General features: G+C 45.6%; 2 protein-coding genes across 2 annotated transcripts in view; both read right to left on the bottom strand.

The window, feature by feature from the left end:
• LOC138812064 (intelectin-1a-like) overlaps positions 1 to 2,206 on the bottom strand; it is a 53,932-nt gene extending 51,726 nt beyond the window's left edge. The window contains exon 1 of the mRNA XM_070000006.1: positions 2,019 to 2,206. Coding sequence (XP_069856107.1) covers positions 2,019 to 2,206 — 188 coding nt within the window. The remainder of the gene's footprint in view (positions 1 to 2,018) is intronic.
• Positions 2,207 to 10,691: 8,485 nt separating this feature from the next.
• Positions 10,692 to 20,892, bottom strand: part of F11r (F11 receptor) — a 26,824-nt gene continuing 16,623 nt past the window's right edge. Inside the window, exons 2-10 of the mRNA XM_070000260.1 lie at positions 15,316 to 15,384; positions 15,048 to 15,155; positions 14,682 to 14,828; positions 13,496 to 13,698; positions 13,229 to 13,331; positions 13,012 to 13,119; positions 12,521 to 12,533; positions 11,728 to 11,776; positions 10,692 to 11,588 (exon numbers count right to left, since the gene is read on the bottom strand). Of these exons, the coding sequence (XP_069856361.1) occupies positions 11,553 to 11,588; positions 11,728 to 11,776; positions 12,521 to 12,533; positions 13,012 to 13,119; positions 13,229 to 13,331; positions 13,496 to 13,698; positions 14,682 to 14,828; positions 15,048 to 15,155; positions 15,316 to 15,384 (836 nt within the window). The 3' untranslated portion in view covers positions 10,692 to 11,552. The remainder of the gene's footprint in view (positions 11,589 to 11,727; positions 11,777 to 12,520; positions 12,534 to 13,011; positions 13,120 to 13,228; positions 13,332 to 13,495; positions 13,699 to 14,681; positions 14,829 to 15,047; positions 15,156 to 15,315; positions 15,385 to 20,892) is intronic.

The raw sequence follows: 20,892 nt of genomic DNA, 5'->3' as shown, positions 1-20,892 counted from the left end.
AACTTATGGTAAGCTCCACCTTTTGCCCACCAAAGGTAGACCCGGCCTTACAGCTAAATTTGCATGCCATTTTAAACCAAGGTGATAGGCTGGTTTAAACAGCCATTACAGACAAACTGTAACCTCATTGGCCACCTGTGTGTGGTCTGGTATGACTGTGCAATCCTTTGTGTGTGTTATGATTCCATTGGTCACTTGCACATGACAGGGCTCAACCTCATGGATTTTGCCTTTAAAAGCCAAAGTATGTTGGTCACTCGGGGTCGCAGTATCAGCTCCCGAGCCTGTGCTGTGGCCCTGACTGATCAGTGTAGGAACCTTCTCAATAAAGTTGCTTCTTTGTTAACAACTTTGTTGCGGTGGGCTCTGTCACTCCAGACAACTAGGAGGGCTTGCCTGCCGGAGTAGGGGTCTTCCTACTACAATACAACTTCAGATGACAGTATAAGCTGATAAACTTAAACCTACCTGGCAACCTAAATGTGGGCAGAGGTCCACAAAAGAATGAGGAAGTGGCTGGGAAGATGGCTCAGTGGTAGAGTGCTTGCCTTGCATGCATGAGGCCCTGCGTTTGATTCCTCAGTACCACATAAGCAGAAGAAGCCAGAAGTGGCGCTGTGGCTCAAGCATTAGGGCACTAGCCTTGAGCTGAAGAGCTGAGGGACAGCGCCCAGGCCTAGAGTTCACGCCCCATGACCAGCCAAAAAAAAAAGAATGAGGAAGTAAGACACTTGTTCAGTAAGATCAAAAGAATGAAGAAATAAGGACTGGGCACTAAATATTTGGTGCCATAACGTTATATGGAACAGAAGGAAAACCCACCTATCAGAAAGCCATCTTCAAGGACTCCATTTCTCCCTATTCAACCCAAGGTCAAGCTTTGTGATGAAGATGATGGCTCAAGATGACTGAGATGAAGTTTTGTCTTCCTGTAGCCTATATATGCACATGCTCTCTTTCTCTGCCATATTTCTTGCCTAATCAACTCTCTTATCACTTTTACTTATGTCTGAGTCTTGCCTGAATTCTCCTCTTGCCAGACACAAGAACCTGAAGTCACATTAATTGTCCTAAGTTTCTGATAACAGAACTTTAACACAAGGATTTATGAGTTAGGAAACAATTCATACTATAATGACAGTGTTAGGATAATATGTTACAACCTTGTACATATGAAAGCTCGAACACTGGTGAGATCAAAGACCTTGGAAGAATGGCATTCAAAAATTACAATCCAGGAGGGTGCTAGTGGCTCATGCCTGTAACTCTTGCCAGTAACCTCAGGAGGCTGAGATCTGAGAATCTTTGTTGGAAGCCAGCCAGGGCTTAACCTTAATGAACTCCCTAAAGTCTGTGAGATTCTTATCTCCAATTAATCACCAAAAAGCTGGAAGTGAAGCTGTGGCTCAAGTGATAGAACACTGGCCAAAAGAAGGAAGGAAGGAAGGAAGGAAGGAGGGAGGGAGGGAGGGAGGGAGGGAGGGAGAGAGAGAAAGGGAGAGCAAGAAAGAAAGAAAAAGGAAGGAAGGAAGGAAGGAGAAAGGAAAGGAAGGAAAAGAGAAAGAGCAAAGAGAGGGAAGGGAAGGAAATGAGGGAGAAAAACAGGGAATTTCCCCCTTCTTTATACCTCCCACCAAAGGACATTGAAAGAGGGTAATCCTTAACCTCATTAAAACTTATTATCCTTTCTCTTTTCCCTTATTTTCTATCAACCTGCTCCCTCACTCACCAAAAACTAGTCAATGCCTCCGTACCGCCCAATAAAGTGGGTTTCGTGTATTTTCACTGATTCTGGTTCAGCTCTCCAAAACTCTGCATCTGGAAGCTCAGTACCGGTCTAGGGAGCTCCACAGGGAGGAGGACTGAGCATGGGGTGATGGGTCAGAAGGGCCCAGCTGACCAAGCCTGGGTTCTCAGGGCCGAGCCGGCTGCGGCTGCTGATCCCTCCCAGCCAGCCACAGCTCCCTGCTCCCCGTTGCTGCCTGAGCACTGTTCCCCGGGAGACGGAACCCCCACACCTCACAACTCCTCTGGGATTAGCTAGGCGGCCTCCAAGGGACCGAGAGGACGAACAGCCACTAGGGGGCCCCCTTTCTGCAGCCAAAGCAAGGTGCAGCGGGGCTAAACCCGTTTCCGCGTTCTTTCTTCCCGCCACAGGGGTCCGGGCACCGGTGGACCGAAGGGTCCAACCTGAGCCGGGAGCCATTGCACGGTGAGAAGCGAGCTCTCCATTTTCACGCCCCGCCCCGAGCATGCCAGCAGCTGAGGCTGCGCCTCTCCTTCTTAGAGGAATTTTAATTGGAAGCAATTGACAGTCGTGGGGCCTGGGCGCTGTCCCTCAGCTCTTCAGCTCAAGGCTAGCGCTCTACCACTTGACCACAGCGCCACTTCCGGCCTTTTCTGTTTATGGTGCTGAGGAATCGAACCCAGGGCCTCATGCATGCGAGGCAAGCACTCTACCACTGAGCCACCTTCCCAGCCCCTGATGTAATTTTTGTTTAAGGTCGGACCCCGGGATACTCCACTCCATACCTGCCGCTGCTACCGCGCTACCAACTGAGCCCGCCTTCAACCCAAGCTGCTGTGAATTCTCTACCCTATCTCCACCCAACTTCTGACCCAAATCATCATCATCATGCATTATTTTTACTTTGTTGTAAACTCTAAGAGTTTACTTCTTTCTTCAAAATTTTATTATTATAAAGGTGATGTATAAGGTGGGTGCCGGTGGCTCATGCCTGTAATCCTAGCCACTCAGGAGGTTGAGATCTGAGGATTGCAGTTCAAAGCCAGCCTGGGCAGGAAAGTCCGTGAGACTCTTATCTCCAATAAACCACCGGAAAAATGGAAGTGGCGTTGTGGCTCACGTGGTAGAGCGCTCGCCTTGAGCTGAAGAGCGCAAGGACAGTGCCCAATCCCAGAGTTCAAGCCCCACAACTGACAAAAAAAAAAAAAGAGTGATGTACAGAGGGTTTAGTTACATAAATCAGGAGGTGAAAAGTACATTTCTTTCTGGACAATGTTACCCCTTCTCTTGCTGTCTCCCAGTTTTTCCCTCCCATCCCACCCCCCAAGTTGTATAGTTCATTTTTAGCAGTGTCTAGTGAGTACCATTGCTGCATTTGTTCATCTTTTGTCTCTCCATCTCTATGCTGCCCCTTTTATTTCCAAAGGCAGAAAAACAAGCCAAAAATAAAAACAGAAAAACAGCAAGAAAGAAACCCTCCTGTTTCCATTTCTTGAGGGAAATCCAATTTTTAACTTCTTTGAAATTCATTTTGAAGCTAGAGTAGTAGACAAGGAAATTACAATTAATAAAATCTAAACGCTTATTCATGTTGAAGCTGGCTTGAACTCACAACGTGGATGCTGTCCCTCAGCTTTTATGCTCAAGGTTGGTGCTCTATCCACGTGAGCCACAGCTCCAATTCTGGCTTCTTACTGGTAATTGAAGTTGAGTCTCATGGATTTCTACCTGGGCTGGCTTCAAACTCTGATCCTCAGATCTCAGCCTCCTGAATAGTTAGTACAGGCAGAAGCCACCAGTGCCCAGCCAAAAGCAGCTTTTAAGTGGCCTCTTACAGTGAAAATGGTAGAGTGCTTGCCTAGCAAATGTGAGGTCCTGAGTTCAAACCCCAATATAACCCAAAGAAAGGGAAAAAAAGACAGAGAGATGGGAGGAAAGAAAATAGGAACTATTTCAAATCAGATAGTAGAGATTTTCCTTGTTAAATTTTACAGTTGGGACTTATCATAGTTCACTTAATCAGTTCCCATGTTTGAGTATTTTTAGTTTCTACTATGTTGTGATTGTAAATAGTTCTGCAACTAAATACCTTCGTGAATATGTATTCTCGTGTTGTTAGAGGTATCTTCAGGGCAAATACCTAGACAAAAGCTTGCCAGGTCAAACACTGAATGCTTATGTAGTTTCGTTAAGATACTGCCAAATGGCCTTCCATCAGTTACATCTTTTTGTATTCCTTCCAACAATATGAGAATGCTTGTTTCCCTACAGCCTTGGCAACAGAGTGCTTTTGAGCTTTTGAATTTCTGCCAATCAGATATATGAGGTTATTTTTAACCCCTCATATTTAAGGAGCACCAGTAACTCTGCTGAAAAAAAATCCCATGCCAGAGGGGCCTAGCACCACCTGGTGGTAACACATCTAAGTTGCAGGAAGAATAACCACAGCTGTGCCTTTATTTTTCTCATATTAGGTTTGGTGTGTGTGTGTGTGTACACACGTGTGTATATGTATGCATATACATGCACCTGTTCTGCAGCTAGAACTCTGGGTCTGGGTGCTGCCCCTTTATTCTTTTTTGGTCGGTCGTGGGGCCTGAACTTTGGGTCTGGGTGCTGTCCCTCAGCTCTTCAGCTCAAGGCTAGCGTTCTACCACTTGAGCCATAGCACCATTTCCGGTTTCTTCTGCTTATGTGGTCCTGAAGAATAAAACCCAGGGCCTCATGCATGCAAGGTAAGCACTCTAACACTAAGCCACCTTCCCAGCCCCAGTCCCTTAACTTTTTAACTCAAGGCTAGTGCTCTACCACTTGAGCTACACCTCTGCTTCCTGTCTTTTGCTAGTTAATTGGAGATAAATGACCCATGGATTTTCCTGATGGCTGGGCTTGAGCAGCTAGAAGCACAGGTATGAGCCTCCTCTGGTACAGGGTTTGAATTTAGGTACTAGCACTGGCATTCTAATTGAGCCTCGCCTCCAGTCATCTGCAGCTAAGTCTTTGTGTTGACTTACACTTACAAAGAAATACTGCATCTAGGGGCTGGGAAGGTGGCTCAGTGGTAGAGTGCTTGCCTTGCATGCGCAAGGCCCTGGATTCGATTCCCCAGCACCACATAAGCAAAAAAAAAAAAAAAAAAAAAAAGCCGGAAGTGGTGCTGTGGCTCAAGTGGTAGAGCTCTAGCCTTGAGCTCCTAGGCCCAGAGTTCAGGACACACGACCGGACCCAAAAAAAAAAAAAAAAGAAAGAAAGAAAGAAAGACTGCATCTACCATAACTTCTTTCCTTTGGGTTGTAGCATGACATTCCAAATTTGATGAAAGCGATCTTTTGCCTTATCTGTTAAGGTCTACTGCACATTAGTCAAAACAACAACTTTATTTCACAAACCCAGCCTACAATTCCTGAATACTGAATGAGTAAAATTTGAACTTTTGTTAGATTTTAGTACCAACAGGCTTGGTAACAGCCTAGTGTTGACCTGGCACTGGGTCAACAACCTTCCCCCTCTGGCCCTTCTCCCTTCCAAGTGATAAGACCCTTCCTCACTCCTGCTATTCTCCCACAGGAAGTCCTACTGCTCTCCTTCCTGCAGTTATGGCAGGCTAACTGGTAAGGGGATAAGTTGTGTGTGACAACACAGTCCACTCAGCTGGAAAGATTTCCTGCTGTGTGAAATGTAGGCAGTCCTCCTTGAGTGAGTGAGTGAGTGAGTGAGTGAGTGAGTGAGTGTGTGTGTGTGTGTGTGTGTGTGTGTGTGTGTGTGTGTGTGTGTACACCCTGGTACTGGGGCTTGATCTCAGGCCTGATGCACTTTCTTTTTTGTTGTTGTCGGTCATGGGGCCTGAACTCTGGGCCTAGGCACTGTTTGTGTGTGTGTGTGTGTGTGTGTGTGTGTGTGTGTGTGTGTGTGTGTGTACACCCTGGTACTGGGGCTTGATCTCAGGCCTGATGCGTGTGTGTGTGTGTGTGTGTGTGTGTGTGTGTGTGTGTGTGTGTGTGTGTGTGTGTGTGTGTGTGTGTGTGTGTGTGTGTGTGTGTGTGTGTGTGTGTGTGTGTGTGTGTGTGTGTACACCCTGGTACTGGGGCTTGATCTCAGGCCTGATGCACTTTCTTTTTTGTTGTTGTCGGTCATGGGGCCTGAACTCTGGGCCTAGGCACTGTCCCTCAGCGCTCTATCACTTGAACCATAGCGCCACTTCCAGCTTTTCTGTTTATGTGGTGCTGAGGAATTGAACCCAGGGCCTCATGCATGCAAGGCAAGCACTCTACCACTGAGTCACCTTCCCAGCCCTGATGTACCTTTTCACTCAAGGCTGGCAGTCTACCACTGGAGTTGCCTCTGGCATTTTACTAAGGAAGAGCTTAATGTCACCACCAGTATCTCTTTGTGTGACTATTCTACACTTTTCTACTTTATACTAGTTGACTCTAAACCCAAAGGCAGAATCTTAGACTCTGGAATCATTCCCGCCAATCAAGATCTTTCTGAATTCTTATTTTTAAATTGATGTCAGTCTCCCTACCTACTTGTCACCCATAAATGCAGGCTCTCTGGTCTCATCTGACAAAAATGCAGGGCTTTCTGCACACAAGGTAAAGGATCTCTCACTGAGCTACACCCAATGTTTGGGCTCTCCATTTTATCAAGAGCCTTATGTTAAATAGTCTGACTTGTTGATCCTTCTAAGTTGGCAGACTCAAGAGAGGAAACCCCAGGTGTGGTTTATTTTCAAAGTCCTCCCTCAAGCAGCCTCACACCCATCTCTTTCAGGCTCCTCTTCTTGTACTCCTTCCCATTCAGGGGTGGTGAGCAAGACAGGAGGTATCTAGCTTCTCCTCCTCAGCAGTCGTAATTCCAGATCTACCACTTGCCTATTATCATGGCATGAACGTAGGCGAGGTCCTTAGCATTTCTGTGCCTTTTTCCTATCTGAGAAGTAGGGTTACTAGTAATAGTGCCTAATATGTTAATGTTTGATAATAAGAAAAAAGTTCCATCTCATGTTATTGTACCAAAGAAGGGGATAATACACTAGAGGAGCTTGAGAACTAAAGCTGTTTGCTTGCTAAATGCTTCTGAAGGTTCAGCAAGGATTTTAGTATAATAGAACCAAGTAGAAAAATTCCTGCCCCTTCTAGAAGAAAGACCTCCAAGAATTTCCTCAAATATATAAATTGTGCTTTTTTTTTTTTTTTTTTTTTTTTGCCCTCCTTCCATCCTCTTTATTTATTGCCAGTACTAGGGCTTGAACTTGGCCTCACACTCACTTGGCTTATTTTCACTCAAGGCTAACACTCTATCTTGTGAGCCACAACTCCAATTCTGATATTTTAGTGGTTAATTAGCGATAAATCTCACCGACTGTCTGCTGACTTCCAACTGTCATAGTCCTATCTCGGGCTCCTAAGTGGCTATGATTACAGACTTGAGCCACCAGTACCTGGTCATTTGTCTATTAAGCTGTCCCCATACATCACAGAACACTATCCCCTCCTTGAGTGTAGCTCTATTTCCCTTTCTATGCCCCTTTCTTTTATCTTAGTCTGTAGATTCTCTTAAAACAGAAACAGCAATGCTGTTCAGACCAGTTCTGGATATTCAAAATAAGAGTGGTAGGTGGGGATGGATATGCATGAGATGGGGATTTTTCATTTTTCCTTCTTTCTTCTGGGGATCAAACCCAAGGCCTCACAACATACTAGGCAGGCACTCTACCAATGAGTGACAACCCCAACATTGGAGGTGTTAATCTGTCATAATTATTACATCAAGCTATCTCTCACACACACACACACACACACACACACACACACACACAAGTCCTACATCCTTAACACTTAATATTTTATCCCAGATCTTGGTGAGTTCTTATCTCCAGGTAAATAACAATATCCATGAAACTGTTCCCTATCCTCCATTCCATTCTGAAATCTTCCTTTAACATAGGAGGTAATTTCTGAGTAGTTCCCATTAAAGCACAAGCCAATGAAAGAAGCAGCTAAGTTAAAATGCTACTGTCAGAGCTGAAGAGGGTGGGACATTCCTGCAATGAGACGAGAGGCTGAGGTACAAAGATCTAGAATTTGAGGACAGTCTTGGCTATGTAGTGAGACCCTGTCTCAAAAACTACAAACACACAACCAAGTGTTGGTGAGATCTGAGGGTTGTGATTTAAAGCAATTCCAGGGAGGAAAGCCCATAAGACTCTATTTCCAATTAACCACCAAAAAGCCAGAAGTAGAGCTATAGCTCAAGTGGTAGAACACCAGCCTTAAGAGAAAAAGCTAAGGAAAAGAGTCTAGGTCCTGAGTTCAAGCCTCTCTCTGTCTTATAATAACAATGTTAAAAATTGAAGAAAAAAAAAAAGCAAGGAAAAGCAGGGGAAAAACTGGAAGAGAGTAAGGGAAGGGGTGACATTGTCCAAAAAGAAATGTATTCATGGGCTGGGAATGTGGCTTAGTGGTAGAGTGCTTGCCTAGCATGCCTGAAAACCTGGGTTTAATTCCTCAGTCCAAATAAACAGAAAAAGCCAGAAGTGGCACTGTGGCTCAAGTGGTAGAGTGCTAGCCTCGAGCAAATGAAGCTCAGGGACAGTGCCTAGGCCCTGAGTTTAAGCCCCAGGACTGACAAAAAAATAAAACAAAAAATGAGTGGGGGGACAAAAAATAAGACATGTATTCATTACCTGACCTATGTACCTGTACCTCTCTGTACATCATCTTTATAATAATAAAATAAGCCTTTATTACAAAACTTTCCTTTTGACATTCTAAAATGAAAGTCGACATGGTATTTCCCAATTCCGAGGCTATTATCTGACACACTCATCAAAAGTGGCTGAGTGACAAACAATTCTCAAATCTGCAGAAGCCATGAATCATGCATCCTCAGGGCCTTTAACCCATATCTGTCCCACCTGTCCTCCAACCCTAACACAGAACTGTAAACATTAAAAATCTCAGTCTCGGGGCTGGGAAGGTGGCTCAGTGGTACAGTACTTGCCTTGCATGCAAGAGGCCCTGGGTTCAATTCCTCAACACCACATAAGCAAAAAAAAAAAGCTCGAAGTGGCACTGTGGCTCAAGTGGTAGAGCGCTAGCCTTGAGCTGAAGAGCTCAGGGACAGTGCCCAGGCCCAGAGTTCAGGCCCACAACTGACAAAAAAAAAAATCTCAGTCTCACTGAACCATTTAATAATCACCTCTTTTATTGCCTCTGGGGGAGGGGAGGACGTACTTGTGTGTATTCTTGAACTAATGGTTTAATTTTTCTTCCTTTTTAGATCCTTAATAGAAAACACAATTCAGTTAGGGATTTCTAGATAGGAATACAAAATATATCAAAGTAGAACTTACCATCTTCCAAAGTAATAAGCAAAATCAAACACAGAATACCCTTATTTGCCTTCTTACAATTTAGACTAGGTACTGGACATGGTGGTACACACCTGTAATACCAATACTCAGAAGGCTAAGGCAGGAGACTCATGAGTTCAAGGCCAGCCCAAACTAGTGAACAGCCTGCCTCAAAATAGATAGATTTGGGGGCTGGGAAGGTGGCTCAGTGGTAGAGCGCTTGCCTTGCATGCATGAGGCCCTGGGTTCGATTCCTCAGCACCACATAAGCAAAAAGAAAAAAGCCGGAAGTGGCGCTATGGCTCAAGTGGTAGAGCGCTAGCCTTGAGCTGAAGAGCTGAGGGACAGCGCCCAGGCCCAGACTTCAGGCCCCATGACCGGACCCAAATAAATAAATAAATAAATAGATAGATTTGGGGAAATACGGTAGATGGAAAATTGAAATTTAAAGACACAAAAGGGTCCCCATGGGAAGACAATGAAAGCAATGAGAATCAGGCCAATATTGCTAATTCCTAGTCTAAACTACTATTAAAGTAATTCAAGTAACTTGAAGTTCCCCCTTCCCACCTACTGCTGTCAATACAGCAGTTTTTCCTATAGTCACTGGTGGGAGGGTGGGCACTTTCTCTTTTCACTTGGTGGAATGGGCCAAACAGAACCCCTAAGCAAGGGGCTGGGAAGGTGGCTCAGTGGTAGAGCGCTTGCCTTGCATGCATAAGGCCCTGGGTTCAATTCCTCAGCACCACATAAGCAAAAAGAAAAAAGCCGGAAGTGGCACTGTGGCTCAAGTGGTAGAGTGCTAGCCTTGAGCTGAAAAGCTGAGGGACAGCGCCCAGTCCCAGAATTCAGGCCCCAGGACTGGACCCCCCCCCCAAAAAAAAAAGAACCCCTAAGCATACTGGGTGCTATCTTACAGCAGAGGAAGGTCTGGCCTTGCTTTAGGAGGTTCTAGAACAAGCTCTGCCTTGAGTAAGAACCAAGAAGAAGCTAGGCACCAGTGGCCTAGTAATTCTAGCTACACAGAAGGCAGCTCAGGAAGTAAAGTCTGTGAGACTCTTTATCTCTCCAAACCACCAAAAAGCCAGAAGTAGAGTTATGGCTCAAGTGGTAGAGTGCTAGCCTTGAATAAGAAAGCTGGGAACAGTGCCTAAGCCCTGAGTTCAAGCCTCAACATTGGCACAAAAAAGAGGGGCAGGAAGAGGCAGCATGGGAGGCAGGGCAGTAACCTTGGAAGTAGTCTCAGGTTGTTAGGAAGTTGGGCAGATTTTGGGGGGAGGAGGGCCACTACTGATCTTGAACTCAGGACCTGGGAGATGACCCTTAGCTTCTTTGCTCAAAGCTGGGCTCTACCACTTTAGCCACAACTCCACTTTCAGCTTTTTTGGTGGTTAACTGGAGCTAAGATTGTCATGGACTTTTCTGCTCATGCTGGCTTCAAACTGTGATCCTCAGATCACAGCCTCCTAATTAGTTAGAATTACAGATATGAGCCACCAGCACTTAGGAAGATATTTTCTTGTTTGTACAAAGGAGCCCAAGAGACCCCCAGAGACCTCATTTCCCAAACTCCCCACAAAAGAAAGCTTTGACAAACCAAGTTTTTATTTTCAACAACATCCAGCTAATACAAACACACAGAAACTCAATCTCATCAAAGAGCTAAGAAGCCCTCCAACACACAACCCAATTTCCACTAAGACCACACACACACACACACACACACACACACACACACACACACACACACACACACACACCACATACTCACGCAGCTCAGCAAAGAGCCAAGAGTAATACATACATCCCCCCGCAGACATCTCAAAAGGGTCTGTCTAGTTGTTCCAGCCAAAGAAAGGCTGATGGCTACCCACTTCAGCTTTTTCTTTACTTTGGTGGATTGAAATCTTCTTGGCTCCTCATATCCTGAAAGTTGACCATGCTTTCCCATGTTCCTATGGACATCAGTCTGCTTGTGTTCAGGAGGATGGAGCAGAAGATTCCTCGTGTTGCTCTTCATGGAGAGATGGAAGAGTGGGCTTCAGAGATGGAAGAGACAATGTCGTCACCAAACACTTCAACCGCTCTTCTCTGGAGAACAGCCCTGTACACCAGTCCTCATTATGGGAGGAGAGACCTAGCAATTAGGCTCAAAATCCTTATTTAATGGCCACTACCGACCAAGTAGTGGTTTTCTTACTGTCTACAGGCACACCCAGAACTCCTGCCTGATCCCTCATGGGGATGGGAGAATGGGCATTTTGAACAAGTCTCAGACCACTCAGCAGTGGGAGAAAGAAGAAAGGCACCCATTGCTGATGTTATTAAAATCACATCCTAACTAAGATAAAGTGGGGATGGGGTTCTAAAGGACATTGAAGGCATCCTGTGAAGGCACTGACATCTGGTAGCACCTGAGTGTGACAAGCAGAGATGAGCCCAACTGGGTCACACCAGGAAGGATGAGGTCTGTTTGAACTCCCCCTGGGGAAATAAGAAAATATCCAGTCAACTCAATGGTGGTCTGTAGCTAATAAACCCTAGGAAACACATATAATAAACACAGCCTAGAAATCCTTTGGCTTTAGGCAGGGCCTCCCTTCCCCAGGGCAAGCAAACTCACATCACTTCGAGCACTTGGTTGGCTGTAAATCACCTTCTTGGTGGAAGCCCTGTGGACAAGCCAGAAGATGGAGGTGCTTAGACCCCTAGGTGTCCATTAATCCCGCCTTGTCAATCCTAGAGGCCAGAACTAAGAACTTTTGTAAAAGTTAAGAGTGTTCAATAGGAAAAGTGTGAATAGAGGAAGACAACACAAACTCAGGATCACCAAGAACAGAAATCCAGCTGGACACCGGTGGCTCATGCCTATAATCCTAGCCACTCAAGGACACTAAGATATGATGATCCTGATTCAAAGCCAACTTAGGAAGACAAATCTAGAGTGAGATTCTTTTTTTTTTTTTTTTTTTTTTGTCGGTTGTGGGCCTGCACACTGTCCCTCAGCTCTTCAGCTCAACGCTGAGCACTCTACCACTTGAGCCACAGCACCACTTCCAACTTTTTCTGCTTATGTGGTGCTGAGGAATCAAACTCAGGGCCATGCATGCAAGGCAAGCACCCTACCACTGAGTCACCTTCCCAGCCTTAGAGCAAGAGTCGTATTTCCAACTAACCAGAAAGAAGTGAGAAGCAAAGCTGTGGTTCAAGTGGTAGAGCATCAGCCTTGAGCAAAAAAAAGCTAAAGGACAAAGCCCAGACCCTGAGTTCAAGCCCCAGTATAGCAAGAAAAAAGGAAAAAAGAATAGAAATCAGCTCCACCTCCAATCCCCCCACACGAGGAGACCACATCCCAATTTCAAACCAGATATCCATGTTCTTATCTTCAAAGAACCCCAGAGCAGCAGCTCACTCACCCTTTTTTTGCTCCTGAAAGAGAGGGGGAAAAAAAAAGAGACCATTTTAGCAGTACAGAATACATCATCCCATGGATAGGTGGGAGAACTAATAGATGGCACTTAATACAGGCTTGATAAGTCATCTGTGTTCCCTGGAAAGAGGGTGCCAGCACACAGGACACAGTATTGCGGAGCATATTCAAATATATCCATAAGCCAGGCACCGGTAGCTCATGCCTGTAATCCTAACTACTCAGGAGGCTGAGATCTGAGGATTGCAGTTCAAAGTCAGCCCAGGCATGGAAGTCTGTGAGATTCTTATCTCCAATTAACCACCAGAAAACCAAAAGTGGTCTTGTGTCTCAAGTGGTAGAGCCTTGAGCTGAAGAGCTCAGGGACAGCATCCAGGCCCAGAGTTCAAGCCCCATGACTGACGAATAAAAGTACCCATAAACCATGCCCTGAACTGGGGACAATTCAAAGGAAGGCCACCATGGGCAAATACTTACTGTAAAAGTAGCCTCGGCTATAGGCAAACCAGATACCAAAAATCAAGACTCCAAGAAGAATCAGTGTCACTAGGACAGCTGCCACGATGCCCCCCACGTTCAGTTCCACTGTGAGACACAAAGAAGATGTCAGGGCCCTCGACGCTAGTGGCAGGATGAAAAGCAATCCCAATGCCACCCCAGCTCTGGCTGCAAGTCCCTCCACACCATCCCTCACCAGCTTCCATGTGTGAACTGTCCGACAGCATGGCTACCCCGTAGCCATTGCGTGCCTCACACTTGTATTCTCCGGTATCAGAGGCCGTTACAGGATCAAAGATCTGGAGGGAAAGAAAAATAGGCCTTTTGCCTCAAGAAGCCAGTATCTATCTTTTATGTCTCCTGATCCTAAGTCCACGTTCACTTTGTTGCTTGTTCCTCCTCCTTAACTTCAGGGGCTCTAAATGTATGCCTTCCCAACCTTCCACCTTCCCTTCATTCATACCAGCTCCCCTGTCTCGGGATTCAGGGTGTAGGAGGAATTGCTAAAGGCTCGGTTCTGGGCGGGATCCACAGGCATGCGAACGCCATTCCTGAACCAGTAGTATTGAGAAGGCGGGGATCCATCTTGTTCTGAGCAGGTTAGCACAGCCCGGTTCCCGATGGTGGCAGAGGAGGGGACGTCTAATGTAGGCTTGGATGGAGGCACTAGGAAAGTAGAGAAGAAGGCACTGAACACATGGGCAAAGAGTGTTGCATAAGTCACAGACTAGGATAACACTGTATTTAATGAGCTCTAAAAATCCATTCAGCTAGTTGGGCACTAGTGGCTCACGTCTGTAATCCTAGCTACTCAGGAGACTGAGACAATCATAGTTCGAAATCAGCCTGGGCAGGAAAATTTATGAGACCCTTATCTCCAATAAACTACTCTGTATCTCCAATAAACTAGGAAGTGACACTATTCTTCAGAACCGGCACAAAAAAAAAGAATCCACCCACCCCCTCACTCCAATTTTTTTTTTTTAATGCTAGTGCTAGGGCTTGAACTCAGTGTCTGGGCACTATCCCTGAACTTTTTCTCACAAGGCTAGTGCTGTACTACATGAGCCACAGCTCCACTTCTGACTTGTTGATTAACTAGAGATGAAATTCTCACTGACAGGTAATGTCTGGGCTGGCTTCAGCCATCCTCAGATCTCAGCCTGCTGAGTATCTAGGATTACAGGCATGAGCCACCTGCACCAAGCTAAGCATTTATTTATTTATTTGTCTTTACTCCTTAGTTTCCAGTTACCCAGGTTGTCACTCCCTGGCTATGACTCGAAACACTCTCTATTTGCAAGAATTCTCACCATCAAGGAGCTCTAACCTTAGCAAAGTCTGCTACAAGTTGGCAGTGCTGGGGTTTAAACTCAGAACTTCTTCATTTGCTCAGCTTGCTTGCTTGGCTGGTGCTCTAGCACTTGATCTAAGTCTCCAGCCTAGCTTTTGGCTGGTTATTTTGGAGATAAGAGACATGTAGACTTTTCTGCCCAGGCTAGCTTTGAACTGCAATCCACCAGATCTCAGCCTGAGTATTTAGAATTATAGACATGAGCCACTAGCACCCAGCTGCTATGGGCTTTTTTTTTTTTTTTTAAAGGGAAGCAACCTAGGCTAGGCCCACACAGAAGTCAGATGACACCTACCAACCACAAGGAGCTGGATGGTGACTTCCCCATAGTTATTGCCATTGTCTTCAGTGACCATACAAGTATACATCCCACTGTCTTTCCGGGTCACAGATTTAAAGGTGATGCCAGTCGGTGAGAAGGTAACTCGGTCCTCATAGGAAGCTACCAGAAGGAAGCAGTGGCAAAGCCAGGGTGAACTAGAGGGCTAAGAGACACTGATGAAAGTGATACCCAGGGTACAAGGGTGTTCCCCCTGCACAGGAAGGGAATGGGGAACTGGTGGGAGCCCTGAGCAGCCAGGGTGTGTGCCCCACCCCTGGAATTCAGGTGAGGAGAACAGCCCCACAATCGAACAAGCAGGAAGGAAGAAGGGAAACTTACCTGTGATCTTGCTGTTATAGCAAATTAGCCTGGTGGTGTCACCTTGGACAAACTTCCACTCCACACGGGGGTTGGAGAACCCAGAGTAGGAGCAGGACAACTTGACCGCTGTCCACAGGATCAAAAATGAGAGGGAAGAAGGAGCAGCCCAAACGCCAGACTGGGCTGCCTGTTCTCCCTGCCCCCTCCCCCATAGGTCTGGCACCTGCCTGCCCTCATATCCACCCTGGTCCACCCTGCTTGCCCTCCACAGTCCCAGCCCACTCACAGTTATTTTGAGGAACTCGAACTAAGGTTTCAGACGTGTACACTGTACCCTTGCTGAGCACCAGGGGATCTGAAGAGAAGAAAAGAGGATCCCATTATAAGGGGACAGAGACTACCATAGAGAGAAGAGTCCCAGCAAAGGGGGCTGAAATCCTAATGGTGAAGACAGCAGAGCCTCTCCCAACTTAGTTCTCATACTCTCTGGCTGTTATCCTGAAAATCTTCTTAAAATGTGACCAAGGGTGAACAAATGCAGTAGTGGTTCTCACTAGACACTATGCTGAAAATGAACTAAACAACTTGTGGGTGGGGATGGAAGGGAAAAACTGGGAGACAGCAAGGGAAGGGGTGACATCCAAAAGGAAATGTACTCATTGCCTGACTAATGTAACTGTAACTCCTCTGTACCTCATCTTTATAATTACAATAAAAAATAAACATTCAAAAAAAGTTTGGGGCTGGAAAGGTGGTTCATTGGTAGAGTGCTTGCCTTGCATGCATGAGGCCCTGGGTTTGATTCCTCAGCACCACAGAAGCAGAAAAAGCCGAAGTAGCTCTGTGGCTCAAGTGGTAGAGCGCTAGCCTTGAGCTGAAGAGTTGAGGGATAGTGCCCAGGCCCAGGGTTCAAACCCCAGGACTGACCAAAAAAAAAAAAAAAAAGCTTGGTTACTTATGCCTACGTACTCAGTAATAATGAGGTCTGAGGATCTCGATTTCCAGCCAGGGCAAGTCCATCAGACTCTTATCTCCACGTAACCAGCAAAAAGCAGTGGTTCAACTAGAGCACTAGCCTTAAGTGAAAAAGCTAAGGGAAAGCACAGAAATGGTGGGACAAAGGTCTAAACTAAGTCAGCAGTGATACCCACTAGACATTACATTGAAAATGAACTATACAACTTGGGGGAGATCAGGAAGGAAAAACTGGGAGAAAAGGAGGGAAGCGGAGAAATGTCCTCATTGCCTGACCCATGTAACTTAACCCCTCTGTACATCACCTTCACAATAAAAATTTAAAAATTAACATTAAAAAGTATTTTATAATAGTATGACAGGCCAATATACTACTATCAATGGAAACAAGACATTGCTTTCAAATTTGCATTCTTTCATTTTGCATTGTTTCCACTATAGCTTCAGTAATCGAATTAAATTCCTGTTATTCAAGGGCAGCTTCCAGAAAGACACTCAACGGTTTTGAGAAAGCTTCTAGTCAAGACAGTCCTGGAAGGAAGCCAACAAGCTGATGGCAAGGTGAGGAGGGGAGGGAGGGCCTGTAATGAGAATAATAATAATTCTTGACATTTGCGGAACATTTGGTACTTTTTAAAAGTATTTTTACATACATTACATTTTTTTGATCCTTGGAACAAGCATGAATATCAGCAGGACAAGTATTATTATCCTAATATCACACAAGGAACTGAAAATACAGGAAGTAAAGAACCATGCTTAAGATCCCATAGCTGGCTCTGAGCTGGGGCTTGGACCATCCCATTGGAATCTTCTACCTTTCAAATGGAGAAAGAAGGTGACATAGGATGGGGGCAAACAGTGAGAATCAGAGGGCCAAACAAGTAATGGGGGCAGGGCGCAAGACAGAATGATATATCACCGAAGTAAAAGAGGCCCAAATCTGCCAGTTAAAACTAGTGATGGAAGTCACCACCATGGCTCACACTTGTAATCACAGATAAAGGAAGCAGAGATCTAGAGGATCACAGCTCAAGACCAGTCCAGGTAGTAAGCTGGGCGCAGTGCTGTGGTCCCAGCTATGAATGAGCACAGGAGACTAAAATAAGAGGATCATTGTGCAGACCAGGACCCAGGGAAAAATCACCAAAGATTAAAAGATAATACAGTAATAACCTAAAGAAAAACAGGGCTATAGGTGTGGCTCAAGTGGCAGAGTGCCACTAACAAGCTGAAGGCCCGAAGGTTCAAAATCCCAGTACTAGTCAGGCACTAGAGGTTCATGCTTGTAATCCTAGCTAGTCAGGAGGCTAAGACCCAGAGGACTGAGGCTGGAAGCCAGACCAAGCAGAAAAGTCTGAAAGATTCCATCTTCAATTAACCAGAAAAATGCTAGACTCAAGCAGTAGAGTGAGCGCCAGCTATCAACAAGAAAATTGAGTGAGAATTCAGGGCACTGAGTTCAGGCTCTGGTACACACACACACACACACACACACACACACACACACACACACACACACACACACACACACACACACACACACACGTACCACACACACACACACGTACCACACACACACACACACACGCACGCACCACACACACACGCACGCACACACACACGATTTAAATCTACACTTAAAGTGTCTCAAATTTAGCACAAATTTATGAAGTATGATTTTAATTGTAGATTTAAATAGATGCATAAAGATGTATAATGTAAGCACATCTGCTAAATTCAAGTACACTTTCCTTTATTTTGATGCTTATATAACTGAATGTAGTTGTTAGGGGCCCTGTGGCTCTTCTTCATTTGAAATGTGATATGAATGGTCTCCAAAGTCTTAGTTTTCCTCCCCACCCCTCTTGGCACTACTGTTTAGAGAGTACTTTTTTTTTTTTTTTTTTTTTTTTTGTCGGTCGTGGGGCTTGAACTCTGGGCCTGGGCGCTGTCCCTCAGCTCTTCAGCTCAAGGCAAGCGCTCTACCACTTGAGCTACAGCGCCACTTCCGGTTTTCTGGTGGTTTATTGGAGATAGGAGTCTCGCGGTCTTTCCTGCCTGGGCTGGCTTTGAACTGCGATCCTCAGATCTCAGCCTCCTGAGTAGCTAGGATTACAGGCGTGAGCCACCAGCGCCTGGCGAGAGTACTTTTTTTTTTTTTATGTACTTTTATTTGTGTTATTTTATATAACACTGTGAATTAGTCCAAATGAGTACATCGGTTTTTTTTTCTTTTGGTTTGTCATAGAGCTTGAACTCAGGGCCTGGGCATTATCCCTGAGCTCTTTTGCTCAAAGTTCTACCACTTTGAGCCACAGCACCACTTTCTGGTTTTTGAGTGGTTAATTATAGATAAAGAGTCCCACAGGAACTTTTCTACCAGGGCTGGCTTTGAACCATGATCCTCAGATCTCAACCTCCTGAGTAGCTAGGATTACAGGCATGAGCCAGTGGTGCCTGGCAAGTACAGGATTTTTTTTTTTTTTTTGGGGGGGGGTAGGGAGGGTCTGGTTGTAGGGCCTGAACTCTGGACTCTGGGCCTAGGCGCAGTCCCTCAGCTCTTCAGCTCAAGGCTAGCGCTCTACCACTTGAGCCACAGCACCACTTCCGGCTTTTTTCTTTTTGCTTATGTGGTGCTAAGGAATCGAACCCAGGGCATGCAAGGCAAGCACTCTACCGCTGAGTCACCTTCCCAGATGCAAGTACAGGATTTTTATGTTCATTTTATTTCAAACTGATAGAACAGTATGAATTATCTCTCTCACTTTAATTTTACTTGTTTATTCTTTTTGCCAGCTTTGGGGCTTGAACTTGGGGCCTGGGCACTATCCCCAAGCTTCTTTTGCTCAAGGCTAGCACTCTACTACTTGAGTCACAGTGCCACTTCGGGTTTTTCTGTGTATGTGATAATGAGGAATCAAACCCAAGGCTTTGTGTATGCTAGGCAAGCACTCTACCACTAAGCCACATTCTCAGCCCTCTCATTTACTTTATAGATAAGAAAATTAACTTCTCAAAGGTTAAGTGATTGACTGGCCTCAGATTTCATAGAAAGGAACAGGCTAAGCTGAACTGGTACACAGACTCCTAAATCCTTTTTCTTTTCTTTCAAGAGGCTGAGATCTGAGAATCCTGGTTCAAAGCCAGCCAGGACAAACAAATTCAAAAAAACCTGGAAGACTCTTTTTGTGTGTGTGTGGGGGGGGGGGGGGGGGTTCAGTCGTGGGGCCTGAACTCTGAGCCTGGACGCTGTCCCTCAGCTCTTCAGCTCAAGGCTAGTGCTCTACCACTTGAGCCACAGCGCCACTTCCGGCTTTTTTCTTTTTGCTTATGTGGTGCTGAGGAATCGAACCCAGGGCCTCAAGCATGCAAGGCAAGCGCTCTACCACTGAGCCACCTTCCCAGCCCCTATTTATTTATTCTTTTTTTTGGGTCCGGTCATGGGGCTTGAACTCTGGGCCTGGGTGCTGTCCCTCAGCTCTTCAGCCCAAGGCTAGTGCTCTACCACTTGAGCCACACAGCACCACTTCTGGCTGTTTACCTTTTGCTTATGCAGTGCTGAGGAATCGAACCCAGGGCCTCAGGCATGCAAGGCAAGCGCTCTACCACTGAGCCACCTTCCCAGCCCAAAACCTGGAAGACTCTTATCTCCAATTAACCAGCAAAAAGCCAGAAATGGAGGTGTGGCTCAAGTGGCAGAACATCAGCCTTGAGTGAAAAAGCTTAGGGACAGCACTTAGGCACTGAGTTCAAGCCCTAGAACACGAACATACATATGTACGTACGTACACACGTGTACACACGTACACACACACTTTTTGCAATTTGTATCTTGTGTGCACTATGTACTTGAAGCAGACCTCTCTTTAGGAATGAAAGACTTCCTGCCCCAATGGCTGGGATCATTGCCAAAAGAAGGCTCCCAGCTATGAGCCTCAGTGAGGAGAGGCAGAACTTTATTGTCTACTGGGGCAGCCAGAACTCAATGTTCTACCTATGGTGGGAGAGGTGAACTGGAAAGACCCAGCTGTGTCTGCCAGCCTGGGACAATTCTGTTGGGCCTCTCCAGAACACCTTGTGGGGTAATAAGCTGAGGCCCCATTTGGGACTACAGTGCATCTACCTCTCTCCCTCTGCCCACTCTTGTTTTCCTCTTCTCCCTTCCAAAGGTGCAGCTGAGAGTACTGCCTAATAAATGTCTTCTACAGTAATTGATATCTCCAAGTAAGCTTCCTAAGAACCCAGCCTGTGACATCACCCAAATAATGAGCAACATCTAATTAAACTAAGAACTAGCTTCTAGAGTGCGCACTCATAAATCACAATGTATAAATTTTATGGTTAGTCCTCTGTTTCTCCCTACTTTTTCTAAAGTTCTTTTTTTAGTCCTCTGAGATCATCAAAAGTAAAACACATTCAGGAATTAGAACTAGCTGACAGACACATTCCTCTTCTTACTAATCCCAACTGCCATTACCTAACCTACTCTGGCATCCTATAAAAAATACAAGGACCTTCACCTCACTGTCCACCCACCTCCACCTGAGACTTCCTGTCTGCTGTGGCCCACCAGCACCAATGCTAAAAGCACCCTGGGACTATCAAGCCTGACTCCTATTCACCACCACAGCCATCCTGGACAACCTTCCCCTTCTCATTCCTGAACATACTTCTAGAACCAGAGTGCCTAAACCCAGATCCCAGCTCTGTGTCACCCCCAGACAGGCCATTTAGCCACTTTAAACCCAGTTTGTCCATCTAAAGATGATATCCATTTCTACATCAAAGTGAGGGTTAAACAAACTAATACAAATAAAATGCTCAGAACAGCCTGACCAATATGTATTATACAGCACCAAATATGTATTATATTTTCTTTTACTGT

This window comes from Dipodomys merriami, unplaced genomic scaffold (genome assembly GCF_024711535.1).
Source record: "Dipodomys merriami isolate MVZ:Mamm:240054 unplaced genomic scaffold, mDipMer1.0.p SCAF_56, whole genome shotgun sequence".
Taxonomy (NCBI): domain Eukaryota; kingdom Metazoa; phylum Chordata; class Mammalia; order Rodentia; family Heteromyidae; genus Dipodomys; species Dipodomys merriami.
Note: the sequence above shows the minus strand (reverse complement) of the source record. Positions and strands in the feature narration are given on the sequence as shown.